Source organism: Aquila chrysaetos, chromosome 8, assembly GCF_900496995.4.
Source record: "Aquila chrysaetos chrysaetos chromosome 8, bAquChr1.4, whole genome shotgun sequence".
In the NCBI taxonomy this organism is placed as follows: domain Eukaryota; kingdom Metazoa; phylum Chordata; class Aves; order Accipitriformes; family Accipitridae; genus Aquila; species Aquila chrysaetos.
The window spans coordinates 5253322-5274062 of NC_044011.1; the positions used below are offsets into that span (position 1 = coordinate 5253322).

General features: G+C 59.4%; 2 protein-coding genes across 3 annotated transcripts; one reads left to right on the plus strand and one right to left on the minus strand.

Annotated features, from left to right (window-relative positions):
- Positions 1-524: 524 nt before the first annotated feature.
- Positions 525-16602, plus strand: SMARCD2 (SWI/SNF related, matrix associated, actin dependent regulator of chromatin, subfamily d, member 2). Its single transcript, XM_030023316.2, has 13 exons — positions 525-814; positions 8577-8761; positions 10879-10921; positions 11515-11637; positions 12092-12211; positions 12384-12479; positions 13485-13586; positions 13870-14031; positions 14310-14407; positions 14715-14850; positions 14988-15110; positions 15204-15305; positions 15412-16602. Exons 1-13 carry the CDS (start codon positions 653-655, stop codon positions 15463-15465), a joined length of 1506 nt encoding a protein of 501 aa, XP_029879176.1. The 5' UTR covers positions 525-652; the 3' UTR covers positions 15466-16602.
- Positions 16603-16673: 71 nt separating this feature from the next.
- On the minus strand, positions 16674-20671 carry PSMC5 (proteasome 26S subunit, ATPase 5). Of its 2 annotated transcripts, XM_030023317.2 has the most exons (12): positions 20518-20671; positions 19958-20029; positions 19447-19516; positions 19173-19270; positions 18726-18782; positions 18381-18611; positions 18061-18187; positions 17697-17887; positions 17497-17595; positions 17238-17348; positions 17076-17162; positions 16674-16788 (listed from the first exon to the last, which is right to left on the minus strand). In XM_030023317.2, exons 1-12 carry the CDS (start codon positions 20554-20556, stop codon positions 16735-16737), a joined length of 1236 nt encoding a protein of 411 aa, XP_029879177.1. In that variant the 5' UTR covers positions 20557-20671; the 3' UTR covers positions 16674-16734. The 2 variants fall into 2 exon arrangements, with proteins under 2 accessions (XP_029879177.1, XP_040980976.1); XM_041125042.1 differs by having other exon boundaries at positions 18381-18782.
- Between the last annotated feature and the right edge of the window lie 70 nt (positions 20672-20741).

Consider the following 20741-nt stretch of genomic DNA (forward strand, 5'->3'; position numbering starts at 1 on the left):
CGGAGCCGCCGCCCGGGCCCTCACACCCGCACACGCGTGCACCTGCACACGCTTCGCGCGCGAACGTGAGTGCCGGGACACCCGCGTGCCCGTGCAGGTGTGCGCCTGCACACCCGCGTCTGCGCGCGCAAGGGGCCGCTCGTGCGGGCCTCCGCGCGTGCAAGCGCGCGCGCGCGCGCGCGCCCGCTCACGCAAACACACCTTCACGCCCTCGCGTCCACGCCCCGGCACGCCCCACGCCCGCGCGCCTTCAGCCCACGCACACCTGCACGGACACGCGGGCGTTCACCCCCTCGTGCCTGCACACCCAAGGCGAACGCACCCACCCTCCAACCCACGCCCGCGCACACCCACGCACACCCACACCCACACCCACCCACACACACACACACACACGTGCGCTCCGCCTCGGGGAGGCGGGGCCCCGCCAGGAGTGGGGGCGGAGCCTTTGCGCGGAGGGGGCGGGGCTGTACCCCGGGGGGGCAGGGGCACGGCGCGGCGGGGGAGGGGGTGGAGCGTTCCGGGGGGAGGGGCCAGCGGGCGCCGCGCGCTGACTCCGTCTCCGGGCGCCGCCGCCGCCGCTTCCGAGTAAACACCGCGGGCGGGGGCCGCCCCCCCCCTCCCTCCTTCCCCCCCCCCCCCCCCGCCCGCCATGGCCGGCCGCGGCGCCTTCCCGCTCAGCCCGCTGCCCCCCGCCGCCGCCCCGCCGCCCCCGGGGCCCGGTCCCGCCATCCTACGGGGCCCCAACCCGGCTCCGGCCGCTGCCGCCGCCCCGGGCTACCGCCCCATGGGCCCGGCCGCCGCGCAGTACCAGGTGAGGCGGCCTCGGGATGGGGTGAGGTGGGGGGGGGGAGGCGGTCGGTGTGAGGGGAGGGTGGGGGGGGGGTGGCGGAGCATCCCCCTCAGGGCACAGCCGCCCGGGGGTGGAGGGCGCTGGGTCGGTCGTTGGGGCCTTCCCCGCGGCGCAGGGCCCGCGGCGGGCCGGGGCAGCGGCTGCCGGGCCTCCGCCGGCTCCCGAAATCACCCCGGGGTGTCCCTCACCCGGGAGGCCAGCCTCCAGCGGTACCCCCCGCCTTAAATCCCGGATAACGTTCTTTTCCAGGCGTTTTTAGTTAGGATACCTCCACGCGCTCCCTCTTCCCGTGCTCTCGCTTTCCAACCTCTCAAAAAAAAAAAAAAAACAAACGGTAAAAGTTACAGTAGCGTCGCCGAGCTCGTCCCCTCCGCCGCAGCGATGGTCGGTGACCGTCCTGAACCCGGGATCCGGTGAGACCCCGACGGGGACCGGAGCGGAGGAAGCGTGAGTCCCTCAGGGCCAAGGCCCTGCGCCCGGCTCCGGCTCCGCAGCCATTTCCCATCGCACGGAGCTGCCTCGAAACCTGTTTATCTGCGTCTTTGGCAAAGGTGGAGGTAACCGTTTGGCGTTGCGGGTGCGTATCTTCAAGAAGAATCTGGGGAGATGGTTGAGTGGCGGGTGAGGAGAGCAGGCGCGTGCTGATGTTGGGGGAAAGTAAGTGTGAACAGGGAGCAGCCCTCAAAAAGCAAAAGAAATCACTCATTTTCCAGCCTGAACATCTCTTATAAGAAGTATATTCTGACGGATGCTCAAGTTTCCTCCTCCCCCTTGCACACGCGGCGTGTCGGCTTGCTCTTATGCGCAGGGTGATTATTTTGGTTATTGGGTTTCTGGTGTAAAGCAGTCTTCCAGGCAGGCTTGAAATGGAGGAGCACGGTTGTGCAACACGTTCTCATCCACCGCTGATCGCCTCCTCCAGAGCTGCCGCCTTATTTGCATGAATTAAAACTTAAGAAATAAATCAAGCTGAGGGAATTTCCAGTTTGTAAGCTTCACTAATACAAGACGAGAAACAACTTCCCCCTGCAGCCTTAAAACCACCAAAAACCCTGGTGCTGAAAACTGAGATGGCGCAGCAAGGCCCGTCTGAGCATGAATCGATGGTAACTCGACTCGGAGGTGTTTTGGGCCGAGCCGGCGCTCAGGCGTTTGCCCTGACCTTCCGTGCAGCAGGTTGCAAAATCCAGCCGGGGAGCCAGAGCCTGTCAGGAGCAGCCGGGAGCCGCTCACCGCTGCGGGCAAACAGACTAACATATGCTTACTTTTTCCCCCCGCTGCTGGCCGTAACACCGTGATGGTAGCAGGTGTTGGGAGCACACGGCCAGCATAGGGTGATGTACACCGAGTGTATGTCACCACGGTATCTGACATTGGCAAGCCAGTGCAGGAGTTGGCTGGGTCAGCGGGGCCGGTCGAGCCCTGGGGCTGGTGGCGAGTGCTGTGCCTCACGTCTGGCCGCAAGCTGCATCTGGCTGGCAGCTTGCTGGCAGGGCTGCCTGCGTGTGGGAGGGGAGAGCGGGTATGATCCAGAGGGTCTGCCCTTTGTTTTGCAATTCCCAGGCTGGGGAAAGCAGCCCCTCCCCTCTCAGCGGCCATCCCTGCTGTACCCGGAGGACTTCTCTGCTCTGTTATGCCCTGGCTTAATGAAGAACTTCATTATTTGGGCACTAGGAGACACAACAGGCCTTATCCACGCCAATGAGTGCTTAGGGGCTCTTTAATCACTGGATTATTAAACATATGCTCATCCTTTTGACATCCTTCCATGCCTGCTGGTTATTTACTGGCAGCTCAAGCAGGGAATTCAAGAGGATGACTCCCTTTGGGAGTTCCGTTTGGGACCCTTTGGGGAGCTGATGTTTCCAGAGCAGCCAGGTGCCGATGCTGTGCCTAGAGCAGGAAGGTGGGGGATTTTTCCAGGAGGAGGTTGATCAGCTGAGCTGTCAGGCTGCTTGGTGGTGGGTCTGCAGGCAGAGCCCCTGTCCCAGTGCCTGTCCCTGTGCTAGTGGCGGCACGTCTGCCGAGGCTGAGTCCCAGCCCCTAGCATCCAGGTTGTGCTGGCTAGTGTAAATTCAGCGAAAAGGAGCCTTTCTTCTGTTTATTCAGGTGCTAGTTTCAGGCTTAGGACAGTTTTTTCCCATGTTATCAGATTGACACTGTGGCAGGGAGCAGGCTTGGCTCTGTGTGGAGGAGGTGAGACTGTGCAAAGTAGTGCTCCGGCCCCAGTTACCCCATGCTGATGCTTCGCTGGTGCACAGATGTGGCAAAAAGCAGCATTCATTAGGTGCCCCATTAAAAGGGTTTCATTGGCACTTGCTGGCAAGAAAGAGCCTGGTTTCTGTGGGACAGGAGAGCTGCTGCCGTCCAAGCAAATCCTAACCCTCGATGCAGCTGCAGCTCCGTGATCCCGTCCTTGGGCAGGTGGCAGTGTGAAGGAAAGCAGAGTTGTGCTTCATGGAGAAACCCATGCAGGCAGCTGGGATGGAGGAGCTGGAGAAGTGTGGGTTGCTGGTATGGAGCCAGGTGAAAGATGGGGTGGCCTGGACGTGTTGGAGAGGGTGTAGTGCAGTACGGGAGAGATCCACCCGATCTTCTTGGGAGCAGAGGAAAACAGTGTTCCTGCTCATCGGGTAATTGGGTTTGGCTTGAAAGGGGCCTGGGGACAACAGCCAGGGCTGGAGCTGTACCAGAAAGCTGCCCAGTAAGCTGTGATGCTGCTTGGGCTGGGTGACCCCACCCTTCCCAAGGGAGATGGTTTCCCAGGCAGGTTTCATCATAGACTGAGCCTTGAGTTAAATTAAGTGATGATACAAAGCAGATGAACGCTGTCTTCTTGGTGCAAGAGGGAGGAAGGCAACAGCGGAGACCACAGGACCCTTTGTTTTTCCTGGGGAAATGTGACAGAGAAGTTCTAAGTGGACAACATCTCCAGAACTTGCTGTTGAAGGCCCTCACTCCATCTTCCTCCACGGGACCTTCTTGGGAGCTTTCAGAGCCATTCCCTGGGCAGTTTAGCACGGCAGCAGTGCCAAAGGCAGCGTTTTATGCCAGGCACTATCTTAGGTCTTCCCGTGTGTGCCTCCATGCTGTGTTAGCAGCTGCCAGAGTTTCTCTTTCAAGCGGGAACCCAACACCTTTGTTCCTTGTTCCTACTTGCATTAACACCCGTGTTATGATTTGAAGCCCTGTGACCTTTCCTTTCTCTGACCTGTAACATCTGCGGCTTCAGATGTGAGGCCGCAGACAGGCGGGTTTGTCTGGACCCAGACATCTCCGCTAGTGCTTGAAACGTTGCCAGCACGTGTCCTAAATTTCCTCGGTGTCTTTGCCTGTTGCTTTGCCCTTCTCTCTTTGATTTAATTCTTCCTCATCTACTGTTTTTAGCTGAGAAGCGATCTGACTCCTGGAGCTTCTCCCGTATCAAAATATGGCAGGTCTTCCAAGCGGGACAAGCTGCTTTGGGGCAGTTTGGGGACTTGCTGGGAGTAAGGTGCTGCATGAGAGCTTGCAGCGTGCAATGGCATCTAGATAACACCACCTCCTGGATGAAGATCTCCACCAGCATGAACCCAGGCTCTTCCTGGCACCCTCCCAAGAGAGATTTGCTCACAGATAAGAGCGAACAAAGAGGGGAAGAGAACCATTTTGGGGTGTGCTGGGGAGGGCTTGGTTGGTCCCGATCCATGCGAAGCCCTGAGCTGAGCGGTGGCTTTAGGCAGCCAAGCTGTCCTTGAGACCAGCTTGGCGTGGAGCTCAAATCCTGTTTGAACAGCGTTTGGTTCTGCGTCTGTCCTAATGGGAAGCGCTGCCATCCGGGCATGCGGGGGGGAACTTGCAGGAAGAGCTATTGTTGCCTGGCATCTGTCCAGGGCTCTGCTCCCAAAGCCCCAGGCAAGGATGCATGTGGGCTCTCGCTCGCTGACTGTTAGTATGTACAAAGTTGGATCGCGCCTTTCTGGATGGAGCAAAACAGGACATGCATCGGGAAGAGCCTTTCCCCCTCGTTGGGGAGATGCAGGGAAGAGCTGCAGTCTTGGAAGGAAGACGAAGAGAGGCTCTTGAGCTGTTTTCTGAAATGCTGCTTTTCTTCAAGCTCGCTCTCCAGCCCAGCTTCTTCTTGCAGATCCATCCTGCTATTTATTGCTCCCCTTGTTTCTCCTTTCTGCTACCAGCCTCCCGATTTCTGGCCTGCCCTTCCTCAAGAAGGGGCCTTTGGCAAGCAGGGAGGCTCCTGTCATGCCAGCGAACGTCCGTCGGGAAGCCTTCCAGCCTCCCGTTGGATTCAGCTGAAGCTGACTCTCAACAGAGCTCCCCAAACGCAAGTGGCCTGTGCGTTGACCTGGGATGAACCGCTAAACCGCAGCCAGCCCCATTCGTTCCTTCGGCTTTGGCAGGGAACAGAAACAAGCTGTTTTCTGTCCTGTTTCCAAACGGCTTCGCTCACTCTCTGCGGGGAAGGCTGGACGAGGTCCAGCTTTTTCCTCAGAGCTGAGCTTGCAAGGTTTGCCCTTTGTCCGCGCCACTGGCAGGGGCGGTGGGGCAGGGAGGGGAGGACAAGGCAGTACCCGGAGGGGATGGGGCAGCAGCGCTGCCCTGGGTGAAGGGGGGTGGGCAGAGGGACAAGGGGTGTTAGACAGGAACGAGTTAAGGAAGGTCTCCTTGGTTTGAGCTGTTCTAATAAAATTTCCTGAATTTAAGCCCTCTTGTATCCTGCTAATTTCCAGGGCTTCCGAAAAGGGATGGAGGCAGGCTTCACTCTGCCGGGGCTGTAACGCTGCTTCGTGGCTTAGCCAGAGATTTAAGGCTGCACCATGCTTGCGTGAGTCGAGTCTTAGGAGCCTGCAGCCTTCAGGCAGGAGGCGAGAGGGCTGAGGCTCCCCCGGATAGGGATGCAGTCACTGGTTGAGCACAAGGCAGAGGCTGGCCCTGCTTTGCCGAGAGGCTTCTCCGTTAGCAATTTGCAAATCTTGAGGGTAAACTGAGAGGAAAAAAACATCTGCGTGGAGAATTCTGCCTTCACTTTTTTTGCTCGTCCAAGTGATCAAATGCAGGTCCCTGGTGGGCTGGAACTCACTCCCCTGGCAGCTTAGCTGTGGCTGATGGTTCTCAGATGTTTGTGGAGGTGACGTTAAAGTCTTAAGTATGACCGATCCATTCATCCTTGAGCTGAATCTCTCCCTGCCTCCTCTTCTTGCAACTGAGCAGTCTCTCACCCTCCTAAGAGCAGATGGACAAGCAGGAGAACTTGCACAAGGTGCTATCGCTGATGTGGAGCTGTCAGAGACTCTCTCAGCCAACTTCAGCCAGCCTCCAAATCTCTCATTTCAAGGAAGATCAGAAATGTGACCCGCAGAGGGAGGTAGGAGAGACCTCGGGGCATGGCAGTGGTGAGAATTGCCCTGGCCAAAGGACGGGAGCTGGCCATGGCCCCGTCACCTCTTAGTCCAAGCAAACTGCTGACAGCGTTCCCCCGTTGGTGCGCGTGGGGAAGGGGTTGGGTTGTCATACATTGTCACGTAGGGAACCTCCCTGACCTTCAGACCAGTTTCCCTGTGGCACTGATCACTGTCTTCCATGTGGGCTTGAGAAACACCCGGGAGCAGGGGTTTCCCTGAAAGTCATCTGTCTTCTCCATGCTCCTGGTGGCTCTAGGGAGCTGCAGGTGACTGCTTGCAGCCTTGGCACTACTCAGCTTTTCTTGGGGCTCCTGAATTTCTGATTAAAAGTTTCACGGCTTCCTCTAATGGCTAATCTGTTCTCCAGAAGCCCTTGCAGGTGAGTCAGCATGGTTATGGGAGCGTGGTCCTCCTGTAGCCACACTGTACTGGCAAACAGTATTTACTCAGTACCTGTGTTTTTTAATGTTGCAAAGGGTGTGGATCTTGGTGCTGCCCCTCCTCCCAGCCCTGCCATGGAGGATTTCTTGATAAACCCGGAGAAACTGGGTTCTTGCCTTGTGGTTTTTGGCAAAAGTGGAGGCGCTGCTGGCTGTGGTCGGCTCTTGGCGATGCCGGCGCAGTCCCGCTTGTCACGAGGAGTTGCGCAAATGTGGCTGATCAAAAGGAGAGAAACATCTGGGGGCTGTTAGGAGGAAGAAACAGGCTTGTGCCTTGTAGCAAAGGCAGGTTAGTGAGCTCAGGCTCTGGAAGTGCTGCTTAAAAGGAAGGGTGAGCAAAGTGGAGACAGTATTTGGTTGTGTAACGGGCTCAACCTGTGCTTCATGTGCATGTTTTTGAACTTCCATGTGCGGCACTAATCCTGTGGCCTGCTGCTGCTTGACCTCCCAGCTGCAATATGCTTCTCAGTGGAGCACTTGGTGTGTTTTCAGGATCTCCCACTTGCAGAGACACCCATGACCTTGGGCTCCAGAGCAGGAGCAACTCAAGCTCTTGGGTTTCTGTTTACCAGCTTTTTGGGGAGGAGGTGAGTGTGTTTTGGCTCCAGCTGCCATCAAAGCAACCCCCCTGCCGCAGCTCTGAGCCTGCCTGTAAAACCTGCGGAGGACAGGCAAGCTGCCGGTGGTGATCTTGTGCTGCAAGCCCTCCTGCACCCGGGATTTATGCTGAAATTAATGCCTGTATGCAGATAAGCTCATCAACTTACAGTGTTGCCTTGCTGGGCTCCTTTGGGATAACAAGTTGGCTTTGTTAGCTCTCTTCCATGGCACAGCCATGTGCCCCGGCAGGGCGGTGGGAGGGAGCTGTGGGGGATGTCCTGGCACATTGAGGAGCCTGCAGCAGGGGAGAAATGTTGCTCTGCTGGCTTGGTGGCTCTCCCAGCCTCACATCTTGGCAGCAGGGAGCTTGAGGATCAAAGGATCCTGGGAGGCTGTTGGCTCAGACTGTTGATGAAGCAGGCTGGAGCACGTAGGGGCGACTGGCGGGTTGTGGGGTGCTGTGACCAATTGTCGAGGGCTCCGGGAGGGATGTGTGGGGTGTAGACCTGGTGGCACCTGTGAGCCAGCAGTGCGGGTGCTGGCTTGCCAAACTGCTCTGCTCCAGAGCATGCAGAGGGGCTGTGAGTGCTGCCCTGGGTTGGGACCCCTTGGAGGAGTGGCTAGGTATTGCGTCATGGCTCGTCAATGCCCTTCTTGGGTCCCTGGAGGTGGAAGGATGGGAGCTGGCATGCTGGCGGGGGGTAAGCTCTTGCCTCCATCCCCTGCGCCCTGGAGCTCGTCTTCCTGCCTGCCTGCCAGCCTCATGACCAGTGCCGTTAGGAAGTGGGATTGCCCTGCTCCCCGCCCAGGCATTGCGTCTGCCAGCACTGCTGCTTTCTGGAGAGGAACCCACGGCACAACCCACGCCGCAGTCCTTGATGTCCCCAGGGTGAAGGCTTTGCAGGCAATGACCCTCGTGATGGGACCTTGTGATGCGCCATGTCCGATGTCTCCTGCTGCATGGTGGTGGCTCAGGGCCACACATGGCTTTGGCTCTGTGCCGGCTGGCAGGCCCGGGCTTCCCCTGCGGTCAGTGACTTCTGCTCGTCCTGGTTCTACTTTCCTGTCACTCTTCCTGCAGCAAGGAAGGCTGCAGCTCCTGACGTCCTTCCCTTCTCCCTTCCCTGCCCCTCGCCTGCACCGCGGAGCAGGGTACGGCCCCAGAAATCTCTCCCAGGGAAAAAGCGAGAGGGCGGATGGCATCCGCTGGTCCCCAGCAAAGGTCAAGCCCTCTCGCAGGGCAGTGTTTAATGCACACGCTTTTTCTCTTCTCTTCCCCGCTAGCGCCCTGGGCTGCCACCCGGCAGCCGGATGCCCATGGCAGGGCTGCAGGTGGGACCACCTGGAGCTCCCCCCTACGGAGCAGCCTCCCCGATGAGACCCGGCCTGCCGCAGTCGATGATGGACCCCTTCAGGAAGCGCCTGCTGACCCCCCAGGCACAGCCGCCGCTGGCCACCCAGAGGAGAGGGTAAGGGGCCGGCACCCCCCCGCTCCAGGACGGACACCCGCAGCAGGCTGGAGGCAGGCGGTTTGACCCACTAGGTCCCGGTTGTGCTTCGCCGCAGAAACCCGCGGCTCCCTGCCCTGCTGCGGAGGGGCGAGCTGCCTGCAGCGAGGCGGGAGCCTGCTTGGCTTGCCGGCAGGCTCCCCCTCAGCTGGCACTGCTGGCGGTGGGAAACCTGCCAGAGCTTGGGGCTGGGATGTTTTGCGATGACGGGGGGGGGGGGTTGGGGGCAGAGATCACTCAGCTTGCAGCTTCCCTGTGCTCTGATCTCCATGCCAGTAACCGAAAAGCCTCCCTGCCTGCATTTGTGCTTGCCAGAGGCCCCAGCACCAGCTCCTCGGGGTCTTTTTCCTTCTCACAGGGGTTTTTGTGCTGGCTCTGGCAGGCACAGACGTGGGTGGAAATGGGACAGGGGTGGCAGGTTGTAGAGATGCTCCCCAGAGCTGCAGTCTCGGTAGGACTGTTTGTTGGGGCTGTTTGTTGGGGCTGGTCTTGACAAGCCGTGGGGCTCTGCCAGCAGCTCCTCGCTTGTTTACAACGCTGCTAATCCCTTCGCTCCGTTTGTTTTCCATGAGGCCTTCTTGATTACTGGAGGCTGTTTTTCAGGGCAGGGTCCCTTGGTCCTAATGGATACTCGGGTCCCGTTCCCTGCCCTGGTTGTGTGGCAGGGCCGACAGCTCAGTTGGCTCCGTGATCCCTCCGCAGGGCATCACAGCCTCTGCACGGCGCCTGTGCATCCCTTCAGTGCTCCAGAGCAAGCTGGGGATTAAGGACAAGGGGCAGCTCGCCACCAGGCAAGGACGTCAGCGGCCAGATAAGGCTGCAGCTCCATTCCTGGGGGCTGGCTGCATGGGATCAGCCGTGCTCGGCTGGTTGAGCATCCTTGTTCCCAGCTGGCTGCGGATCAAGGGATCAGGAACTCCCGGTTGCTAATGGAGTGGCCAAACCCTGCAGTGCAGGAAGTATTTAATATGGCAAGAACAGCTCAAAGAAGCGCTCTGACACCCATCTTAGCTAGGGCTGCCCTCCCAACATGTCCTCCTGCTCAAGCAGCCGTGGGGCAGCCGGCGTGCCTTGGACACCTCGAGATGGCAGCACGAACGCCCACATTTGCTGCCCTGCTGCTTCACATGCTGCCAAGGGAAAGGGACTTCCCTTTGCCTGCTGGACTCTGCCCCATCTCTTACGTGTGCAGCAGAATGGGAGCAGAGCATTTCCCCATATATGCAGGCATTAAGTCTGAATTTAATGGGGCTGAGGGCGGGCCAGGAGCCTGCAGCATGCGGGAGGGCAGGAGAGCCCAGGGCCCTGTGGTCTGACAGAGTACTGCAAGCTTGGAGAGAGCTAAAATGCCTCTGAGCAAGGCTGCAGCCATGCTGTGGCTCTAGAGGCCCCTCTGCTTCCTCTACCCACAATGATTTCAGCCCCACTGTGACAAGGTTGGTTTGGTTTAAGCTGGTTTTAAGTGAGCTTCCGGAACTGGGCTTTGGTTTGTAGCACTGGGAGAATGTGATGGCCACTTCCAGAGAGAAAACTCGGGAACACTGTCCTGCAGATGGGAGCGTGCCTGCAGCTGCAACTTTGCCTTGCTCCTGCCCTGCAGCACCTTTAGCAAGCAGCAGCAAACCAGACGCAGGGACTGGATTTCCTTCCCTTGGCTTGCCCACAGGGATATGTTTTCTTACTTATTTGCTTTCCTGCACTGATCCAAGGGCTTGTGCTCTAAGTGCTTTTATAGCCTTTCTTTATTCTCCTCCTGCAAGTCCAAAGTCTCTGTCACACAGAGTAGCCCCAAAAGGGGACCTGCTCCCCCAGACCTGTTCACTGCAGTGGGAGCCTCAACACCTGTGGCACGCAGCTGGCACTGCCGCTGTGAGTCCTCTCCCTGGAGCCTGGATGGGGCCAAAAGAGCCACCAGGCTCTTGGCTACAAACAGAGCTCAGTGTTGTCCCTTGAGACTCAGTGCTGCCCAAGCATGGGACGTGCAGCAGCTTCCCACCAGGCAGGCAGCAAGGTGTCTTGCAAGAGCTCCAGCGTGATTTTTTTTTTCTTTTTTTTCCCTGTCTCTGTGCTTTTTGCAGGGTGAAAAGGAGGAAGATGGCTGACAAGGTCCTGCCGCAGAGGGTGAGTGCTGCCTCAGTACGTGGGGAAGGAGCTGAGCTGCTGGAGGGAGGTGGTGCATCCATGCTGCCTTCCCAGGGCAGCTGGGGTGATGAGGTCCTCGTGGGGAGGAGGATCTCACTGGGCCACATCCTGCCTGCCAGTCACTTCTACTTGGTCCCAAACCAACCTGGAAGATTTCTGTCTCGTTCTGTGGGTGGTGGGAGAGGTTTGGGGTGTGCACAAGTTGGACAAGCAGGATTTGGGCAAGCAAGAAACAGCAGTGGCTTGGGGTGGAGACCGCAGGAGGACCCTAAGCCTCTCCTGAGGGTCCCTCTTGACAATCCAGGGTTGTGTTACCTGCCTGTGACACCAGGCAGGCTGCTGGGCACAGTGACAGGCTCCAAACTGAGGTCTGCAGTACAGCTTTGTGATTTAGGGAGAGCTTTGCAGGGCTGTAGTCTTTGTTTGAAATGAGAAATTGGTGTTGTCGTGCTGGAGTCATCACATGGTGACTCCTTACCGTGTCAGCCCAGCACCAGTAGTGCTGCTGGGGTGGGTGTGGGGGATGCAGCCCCATCCCAGCATGCAAGGGACTGATCATTTCTGTTTGACAGATCCGGGAACTGGTCCCAGAATCCCAGGCCTACATGGACCTCCTCGCCTTTGAGCGCAAGCTGGACCAAACCATCGCTCGGAAGAGGATGGAGATTCAGGAGGCCATTAAGAAACCACTGACGGTGCGTGGCAGTGAGGGCGAGTAGCTGGATGGGGTGGGGGGCTACGAGGTGGGTGCTGCTGCGGGTGCTGGCAGTCACCCTCTCACTCCAAGCATCCCTCCCTCTCTGTTTTCCTATTTTTAACCCCATGCAACACTACAGGCTTGGGGAAGAGTGGCTGGAAAGCTGCCCAGCAGAAAAGGACCTGGGGGTGCTGGTCGACAGCCGGCTGAATGTGAGCTGGCAGCATGCCCAGGTGGCCAAGAAGGCCAATAGCACCCTGGCTTGTGTCAGAAATCCAGGCTGCTCAGGGAGGTGGTTGAGTCGCCATCCCTGGAGGTATTTAAAAGATGTGTAGATGTGGTGCTTAGGGACATGGTTTAGTGGTGGACTTGGCAGTGCTAGGTTAACGGTTGGACTTGATGATGTTAAAGGTCCTTTCCAACCTAAATGATTCTATGATTCTATTCCACAGCAAAAGCGGAAGCTGAGGATTTACATCTCCAACACTTTCACCCCAGCCAAAGAAGAAGGGGAGGGTGGTGAGCGCGTGGCCTCCTGGGAGCTACGAGTGGAGGGCAAACTGCTGGAGGACGTAAGAATACAGGCAGGGATGAAGTGGTGGGAGGAGTACTGGTGCTCTGTGCTGAGAGCTTGGCTGGAGTGGATACGACCCTCTGCTTGCTGGGTGCTGGAGACAGTGTTTGGGCTGGGGCCCTCCGTGGCTGGCAGTGTCAGGCCAAGTCTTCCCCCGCTCTGTTTTGCAGCCGAGCAAGCAGAAGAGGAAGTTCTCCTCCTTTTTCAAGAGCCTCGTCATCGAGCTGGACAAAGAGCTGTACGGGCCAGACAACCATCTGGTGGAGGTGAGATGGGAGGCTCCTGGCCACGCTGTGGGCCTGCTGCTTACCCTGTGGGTGCTCAGCTCCCCAGCCCAGCATCTGTCCCCGCTATGAGAGGAGGTTGAGCAAGGTGCTTTTGGGTGCCGGGGAGCGGTGCCAAGCCTTCCTTAGGGGGGGACCACACTGCCGTGCTTTCCAGGCTCAAGTTTACGGCTGCGTTTTCTTCCCTGGTACTGGCTGGTGGCCAGTGTGATGGCTCCTGGCAGCAATTGCTGCCTGCTCGGCTCTTAACACCCTCACACCCACAGATACGCAGCTAGAGCTGAGAGGTGTGGGGCTGCAGTGAGGACATGGCTCTGAGAGGCAGCTTGGGCAGCCCTGGGACCCACAGATTTGCAAAAGTGAGGCCCAACACAGGTGATGATGCCACAGAAAGGCTCATCTGTACATCCCAAGGTCAGATGGGAAGAAGGGTCTGCGCTGTTGCCTCTCAGCCCACTGCGTAGCTGGAAGGTCCTCGGGGAGATTAAGCACTGCCTGTGAGTGGGATCAGAGCCTTTTTGGGTGCTCCTGCCTGGAGGAGACTTTCCCTGCACGCAGCTCACGCTTTTCCCACAAGGAAACACTTATTTCTGTGGTGGTGCCTGCTGTGGTGGGGGTGAATCCTGTTCACATGCAGGGTGGTTTGTGAGCAGCTCTGATATGCATCCCCTGCAGTGGCTGAGGCAGGATTGATCCCGCACTGACTCCAGGAGCTGTTTGAGCCCTTGATGTCGAGTGCTCAGGGCTGTATCTCCCCCAGCCCATCCTAAGTCCCATCCGCCTCTGGGCTGGAGCACATCAAGCTGTATCTGTTGGACTGGGTGGGCTCTCGGCTGAAACCCACTGGGGTCAGACTCCCAGGAACTGACAGGTCTGCCTCTGCTAGACCCCTGCACAGAGCCCAAGCACCAGCTCTCTTTGCTCCTGGCTGCAGACATGGCTTCTCATGGTCCTGGACTTGACCAGTGTCCCCTTGGTATCTCATAGTGGCACCGGCTGCCCACAACCCAGGAGACCGACGGCTTCCAAGTGAAGCGGCCCGGTGATGTTAATGTGAAATGCACTCTGCTGCTCATGCTGGATCACCAGGTAGGGGCCCTGGGGCCGCGTGGGTGCTGGCTGTGCCCTGCTGCCCTTCCTTCAGCTCGGCTCGTCTGTATGGGGCAGTCCACGGGGGGACAAATGGGCCTGGGCTGGGGCAGGGCCTTGTATGAGGCTGTTGGGGGACTGTGGGGATAGAAAGGAGCACAGAGAGCTCCAGGCATGGACCCCGCAGCCTGCGGTGATACAAGGGCCGTGTGGGGCACTGTGCTCAGAAGAGGGGCCCTTCCAAGTGCCAGACAGACCTCCTTCATCTTGTGTGTCCCTGCAGCCACCACAGTACAAACTGGACCCTCGCCTGGCTCGCCTGCTCGGGGTGCACACCCAGACCCGTGCCAGCATCATGCAGGCGCTCTGGCTCTACATCAAGCACAACAAGCTGCAGGACAGTCACGAGAAGGAGTACATCAACTGCAACCGCTACTTCCGCCAGGTCAGCCCTCGCCCCGTAGCACCAGCATGCTTTGCTGGGAGGAGAGCACCCTTCCCACCCCCAGTAAGGCCAGAAGAAGCATCTTTTCTGGCTCGCAATAGACATTCCAGACTGCCCAGTCTCAATTTATGCCCCTTCCCCAGGCTCTGGCTTGCATCCATCAGCCTGCCATGCTCAAACCAGGGCTGGGTGATTTCCCCCCTCCTGCCTGGCCCTTTCTGTGACGGGTGGAAGGAGGCCCTGCCATGGACAGCAAACGCTCTGCTTTGCCCCTCCAGATCTTTAACTGCGTCCGCATGCGCTTCTCTGAGATCCCCATGAAGCTGGCGGGGCTCCTGCAGCACCCAGATCCCATCATCATCAACCACACCATCAGGTAGGGATGGAGAGTGCGCTGGGGAGCATTCCCCAGGGCTGGTGGGCTCTGTGGGGTGGAGGGGCAGGGTGTCTTCCCAGTGGGGTGCAGGAGAAGAGGGAGCTCCTGCTACCTGCAGGAGCTACAAGGTCTCCAGCCCAAAGCAGCAGTGAGCACAACTCGCTTGGCAGGGGGAGAATGAGTCAAATTTGGGGGTTTCTTGGGGCAGTCAGTGGGGTACTTGTTTTGCTGTCGGGGGAGTCAATCCATCCCTACAGCAGGGTGGAAGCTGAGGAAATCCCCGCCCTAACACCCTCTTTCCTCCCAGCGTGGACCCCAATGACCAGAAGAAGACGGCCTGCTATGACATCGATGTGGAGGTAGACGATCCCCTGAAAGCTCAGATGAGCAACTTCCTGGCTTCCACCACCAACCAGCAGGAGATCGCCTCCCTGGATGCCAAGGTGCGGGGACCGCTGCGAGGGGGTAGCCCTGCCCGGCAGCAGGGTGGCACTGCAGAGCTGGGGGGAGCTTGGTGGCAGCCATGTCCTGTTCTAAGGGGGACAGGACAGTTCCCTCTCACCCCTTGTCATCTCTCTAGATTCACGAGACCATTGAATCCATCAACCAGCTGAAGACGCAGCGTGATTTCATGCTGAGTTTCAGCAACAACCCGCAGGATTTCATCCAGGAATGGATCAAATCCCAGAGGAGGGACCTCAAGGTAAAACCCTGGGGCGGCTGGGCAGAGTGAGGGGCTGAGGGGGGGTCTGGTCCTGGCGCTTACCCCGTGTCCGCCCCACCTCGTTTTGCTCAGATCATAACGGATGTGATTGGGAACCCCGAGGAGGAGCGGCGAGCCGAGTTCTACCAGCAGCCCTGGGCGCAGGAGGCTGTGGGCAGACACATCTTCGCCAAGGTGGGCTCCGTGCTGTGCCTGTGGGGTGCTGCAGCAGGTTGGGATGGCAGCAGAGGGGCCCCTGGGGCAGCCCTTCTCCCTGCCTGACTGCCCTCATCTCCTCCAGGTCCAGCAGCGTCGGCAGGAACTGGAACAAGTGCTCGGGATCCGCCTCACCTAAGGGGCCGGCGGGGGCTCGGGAGCTCCTTCTCCTCTCCCTGCTGCCTGAGCCTGACGGTACTTCTTACTGGAATCAAATACAGCACTTGCACAAACCCTACGTGCCTGGAGGGATTCGGAGCCACTCGCACCCCTGGGCTCCCCTCGGCCGGGAAGCTCTAGCCGCAGGCAGAGCACAGCGGAGGGTCCCCCGGTTCCCCCCAAAGTCCCGCTGCAGCCCTTCTGCTGCATTAACGCATCCTGCTTTTGCATTGTGCCGTTTGCCTCTTCCCCGTAGCACTGACCGCAGCCCTCCTGCTCGCTCCCCTCCTCTGGCCAAAAGCCCTCCTGGAGTTGCTGCCCGTGCCGACCAGGAGCCGCTGCCTGCCCTGCCAGCCCTCCCTGAGCCCAGCTGCCTCGAAGGCAGGCCCGGCCCTGCCCCTCTTCAACCAAAGTTTTGTCATTCCAAACGCCAGCCCCCCCCCCGCTGGTGCCCGATGTTTTGCACTATTTTTGTGAACAGGTTTTATAGAAAAAAGGAAGCGTTTTGTACAGTGGGTTTGTATTTGATTAATATATTGAGTTCCTCTTACTGCACTCATTGCCTCAATCTATGCAGTGGTTCGTGGTGTTCTCAGAGGGCTGGCTCGGCCCAAGCTGTTCTTTTTATACGTAACCAAGTTTTTTAGCATTAAGTTTTTGACAATCAGTTGATTACTCCACCCCCCCCTGCTGTTTTACATAATTAGCGACTCATCTTGTGAGCGATATGAGGTGTCAGGGGGGGCAGAGGGGGTAGCTCTGCCCCCGGCAGCCTGTGGGCAGCAGGGTCACTGGGCTCTGAGCACACCCCACCAGTCAGTGGGGCACCAAGAGAACTGGAGATGCTGGGGAGGGAGGGGACCACAGCACTGGGGCTGAGGGGATGGTGCCACCACCCACCGGACCCGCTGAAGTGCCTTAACCCCGCTGGCCCCCTGCCCGCAGGCTCCTCAGCCCGGCCGGAGCAGCTCTGCCTCCTCCGGGTGGTCACAGGCAGAGGGGAGGGGGGGGCGTTTACATATTCCCAGGGTGTACGGCTCAGGGGTGCCTGCTCTGCCTCTTGTGTAACCATTTTTTGTCTATTTTGGATATTTTCTAATAAAACCAGTTAGCAGCAGCTCCCTGTGTGTGTGTGTGCTGGAGTCCTGCAGCCCCCCCCCCTCCTTTCTCCAAATCAGCACCCAGGTGTGGCCATTAGCAGCACTTTATTAGACACAACGCTGCCTGAGGAGCAGCCCCAGCCTCACCGTTACTTCCACAGCTTCTTGATGGACATGTTCTTCTCACTGTCCTTCTGCATCACCTGGGCAGGGAGGAGGAGATGGTTGGTTCCAAGCATGGAGAAGGCACTGCAGCCTCCATCTCCACCCAGGCTCTGGCTGTGCGCCACCACCCTGGCCTCTTCCATGTGACTCACAAAGGAACAACCCCCTTAACACTTGTTTGGCCCCAGAGCTGACCCACTTCAAGCTCTGCAGCTCCCAGGTCCTGGCAGACGCTGCCCAGGACAGCTTGTGGCCCCAGAACAAGGAGCTGTCAGTGGAGGAAGCCACCAGCAACACCCCCCTTCGCCCCCCCCACAGCACTTACCTTGGCAACAGCCATTTCAAAGTCTTCTTGTGTGACGTGCACCCGTCTCTCCCTCAGTGCGTACATGCCAGCTTCTGTGCACACCCCCTGCAAAGGACAGAGATGTCACCCACCGCTGCCCGCTCTGCCAGCCCCGCTGCCGCGGCAGTGCCCCCGGCTCACCTTCACTTCTGCGCCCGACGCCCCTGGCATCAGCTCCGCAATCTTCCGCAGGTTGATGCCCCGTGTCAGGTTCATTTTCCGGGAGTGGATCTTGAGGATGTCCAGGCGAGCCTGGAGGAGAGCAGCAGCAAAGCGAGGGTTGGAGCTGCAGGAATTGCTCCCAGACAGGGCTGGGGACAATGCGCTCCCACCAGGGAGAAGATCAGGACAGCAGAGGACCAAGGGAGAGCCAGGACCTGCCGTGGGGCACCCCACCTACCTCCTCGTTGGGAGGGGGGAACTCGATCTTCCTGTCGATGCGGCCAGGGCGCAGCAGAGCCGAGTCCAGGATGTCGATCCGGTTCGTGGCCATGATCACCTGCACAGGGAGAACCACCGTCACCATTCCAGGCACCCCGCTGCAACCACAGGGCCGGCAGGACCCTGGCCCGTCCCCAGGCAGGGATGACACCCTCTTACCTTGATGTTCTTGGTGGCCTCAAAGCCATCGAGCTGGTTGAGGAGCTCCAGCATCGTGCGCTGCACCTCGCTGTCCCCGCCAGAGCCCCCCTCCAGGCGGGAGGAGCCGATGGAGTCGATCTCATCCATGAAGATGATGGAGGGAGCATGTTCCCGGGCCATCACAAACAGCTCCCGCACCATGCGGGCGCCTGCGGGGAGCAGAGAGGGCTGAGCCCTGGCACTGCGCACAGCTCAGCACAGCCAGTGTGCTTCCGTCTGCCCTGGACGTCCCGCGAAAGGCCGGTCCCGAGGCCACCCAGCACCGCAAGAGCCCTCACTGGGGCTCCGGCACAAGCAGCCGCCTCCCCCCGCATCCTTTTACCTTCGCCAATGAACTTCTGCACCAGCTCGGAGCCCGACACGCGGATGAAGGTGCAGTCGGTGTGGTGGGCCACAGCCCTGGCCAGCAAGGTCTTGCCTGTTCCGGGGGGTCCGTAGAGCAGCACGCCCTGTAACAGCCACATGGACACCTCAGCACCGCTGCCAGGCCAGGCTCAGCACCTTGTCCGTGCCTGCACAGGCAGCCACACCCCGACAGGGGACATGGGGACGCCCCCAGGGGTGACACAGGCAGCATCACAGTGGCACCACAGAACCCCCGAATGCTGACCCCCACCACAGACCCACAGCAGCAGGACTTGCCTTGGGCTGGGCGATCCCCAGCGCCTCAAAAAGCTCAGGGTGCTTGACGGGCAGCTCGATCACTTCCTTGATCTCCTTTATCTGCTTGTCCAAGCCCCCGATCATCTCGTAAGTGGAATCCGGAACCTTCTCCACCATCATCAGGGACACGAGAGGGTCCACTTTGTTGGGCAGGATCTTGTGCAGCGTATAGCTATCGTTGCGCAGGGCCACGCGGCAGTTTGGGGTCACCTGCAGCAAGAGCAAAGGGGAGCTCAGCATCCCCGCGGCAGAGAAGGAATCAGGCAGCACCAGGCTGCCTGGAGGGAGCAGCGGCATCCCCTCCCACAGCCCCAGGACACTCACATCATTAATGTCGATGTTCTTGTCCACATCCACCACAAACTTCCCCTCCGGGTGCACCTGGAAGGCAGCAGTTGCCACTGTGAGAGTTATATCTCCGAGAAGTCCCCTGTCACATGCCTGATATCCACACCGGCTGCTTGGAGCAGGAGGAAGGAGCCAGAGAGCTCAGCTGCCGCCAAACACCCTGCAGCCCCTCCTGCCACCAGGAAGCCCTAAGCCAGCTCCCATCAACCTGGGGAAGGTTTGGGCCCAGGAGAGCTGCTGCAACATGCTTCTCTGGAGAAATAGCTCTTACTTCATGTCTTTTAGCTGTTATATCCCCCCAGAGCTCACGTTCACACTTGCTCCAAACCCCGTGGGGTCAAAGGGAGGGTCTGTCGGACCCCACCCCACTCACCCCTGCTCCGCCCCAGACCCAGTTGCCCTCAGGACAGCTCAACCTCGTACCTTGACAAGCACTTTCTTCTTGTCCATGGCTCTCACCACTTCTCCCACATAGGAGCCCTGCTCCTGCAGCAGCTGCAGCTCCTCCCGCAACAGGCGCACTGCAGAGAGGGAGACGTCAGCACCAGCCACAGGCAACTGTGCCCTGAACCCCTGCCCACGACAGAGGGGCAGCACTTGCCACAGTGGCTGGCAACTGCACCAGGAGCCACCAGCCCAGCAGGTAGGACCAGCCCCAGAGCCCCAGGCGAGGAAGATGAGAGGAGCCAAGCCATACCCTTAGCATTCAACTCATTTCTCTGCGCTTGCAGGCGCCGCAGGTTCTGGCTCTTCTCATTCACGATGAGCTGTTGGGAGAAAAGCTTCACTGAGTCCTCAGCATCCTGTGCAGCATTCACATCAACCCAACATGGGCACCAGCACAATGGTCTTTGTCATGGGACAGGGACCTGGACAGGGACTGCCCTTCCCAGCAGGACGTGGCCAGCCAAACCCCACTGCCAAGACTTGAGCAACACTTCACACACACGCAGCAGTGCTGTCAGCTCGTAGGACTGAGACTCATCTCATTCACTCCCACCACCCAAAGGTTGGGTCCTGCTGGTAGATACCACCCTGGGGCAGTGCTTCCTCCAGAACAGGGCACCTGCAGCACAGAAAAAGCTATGGGTGCTCTTGAGGCAAGTGTAGGCGTAGGGACACAGCCACACAGCCCCAGCTGGAACCACAGCGATGCCGCTCTAGAGCAGGCCAGCTGGGCATCTCCTGCGCAGCCAGGACTGGCTCACCTGTAGCTCCTCGATCTTGGACAAGTAGTACTGCCGGAGCCCTGTGCCGCCTTTCCCATCGTCCATCTCCATCTGTGAGAGATCAGAGCTCAGCAGCACCGGTCTGAGCCCCAAGGGCCGCCCATTCCACCTGGAGCCTCGAAAACCCGTCTCTACTCTCAGTCAGTCTCCGTGCTGATCCTGTGGTCCCTATTTTTCCCTCCGACCTTCCCGGGTCAGGTCCCGGGTCCTCGCTTTTCCTCCCACCCATCTTCGGCCTCCCCGGGCCGGTGCCCAACAGCAGCCTCCAAGCTCCCGTTCCCTGCGAGTCTCACCATCCCCACCCACACAGCCCTTCCCCCTTCTCACTATTCCCTCCTGGATCCTCGTCCCGCATCCCCCAAGGCCTGCCCTAGGCCCCGGTCGGTCCCCGCTCCCTCGGGGAGGCTGAGGCGAGACCGCCGAGTCACGGTGCCGGCCAGGCCCCGACCACACCCGGGCCCAGCAGAGCCCCGGGGCAGCACGGCGCGACCCGAGGACCCCGCGGCCAGCGGCCGCACCCCTCTCCAGCCCGGCCGAACCTGCTCGGGCCCGTCCACCGCCATCTTCTCCGCCGGCATCGGGACCCCGGCTCCGCTCCTGCCGGCACTAAAGATGGCCGCCGCCCTCCTTCCGCTGCCCGCCCCCCGCGCGCCGGGCGTGATGGCGTCACTTCCTCTCCCCACCCTGCCGCCGCGACACGGGCGCCGAGCACTCGTTGCCCCTCGCCGCAGAGAGAGCATGCGCGGTACGGCGTCGGTGGCGT

Coding starts and splice junctions, on each gene's coding strand:
- PSMC5 (XM_041125042.1), bottom strand. CDS start 20,556: ATGCCGGCGGAGAAGATGGCGGTGGACGGGCCCGAGCAG. Junction 19,517..19,957: donor CCAAGATCGAGGAGCTACAG/GTGAGCCAGTCC, acceptor TTCTCCCAACAG/CTCATCGTGAATGAGAAGAG. Junction 17,596..17,696: donor AGGCCACCAAGAACATCAAG/GTAAGAGGGTGT, acceptor CTCCCTGTGCAG/GTGATCATGGCCACGAACCG.
- SMARCD2 (XM_030023316.2), top strand. CDS start 653: ATGGCCGGCCGCGGCGCCTTCCCGCTCAGCCCGCTGCCCCCCGCCGCC. Junction 12,212..12,383: donor AGGGCAAACTGCTGGAGGAC/GTAAGAATACAG, acceptor TCTGTTTTGCAG/CCGAGCAAGCAGAAGAGGAA. Junction 14,408..14,714: donor ATCATCAACCACACCATCAG/GTAGGGATGGAG, acceptor CTTTCCTCCCAG/CGTGGACCCCAATGACCAGA.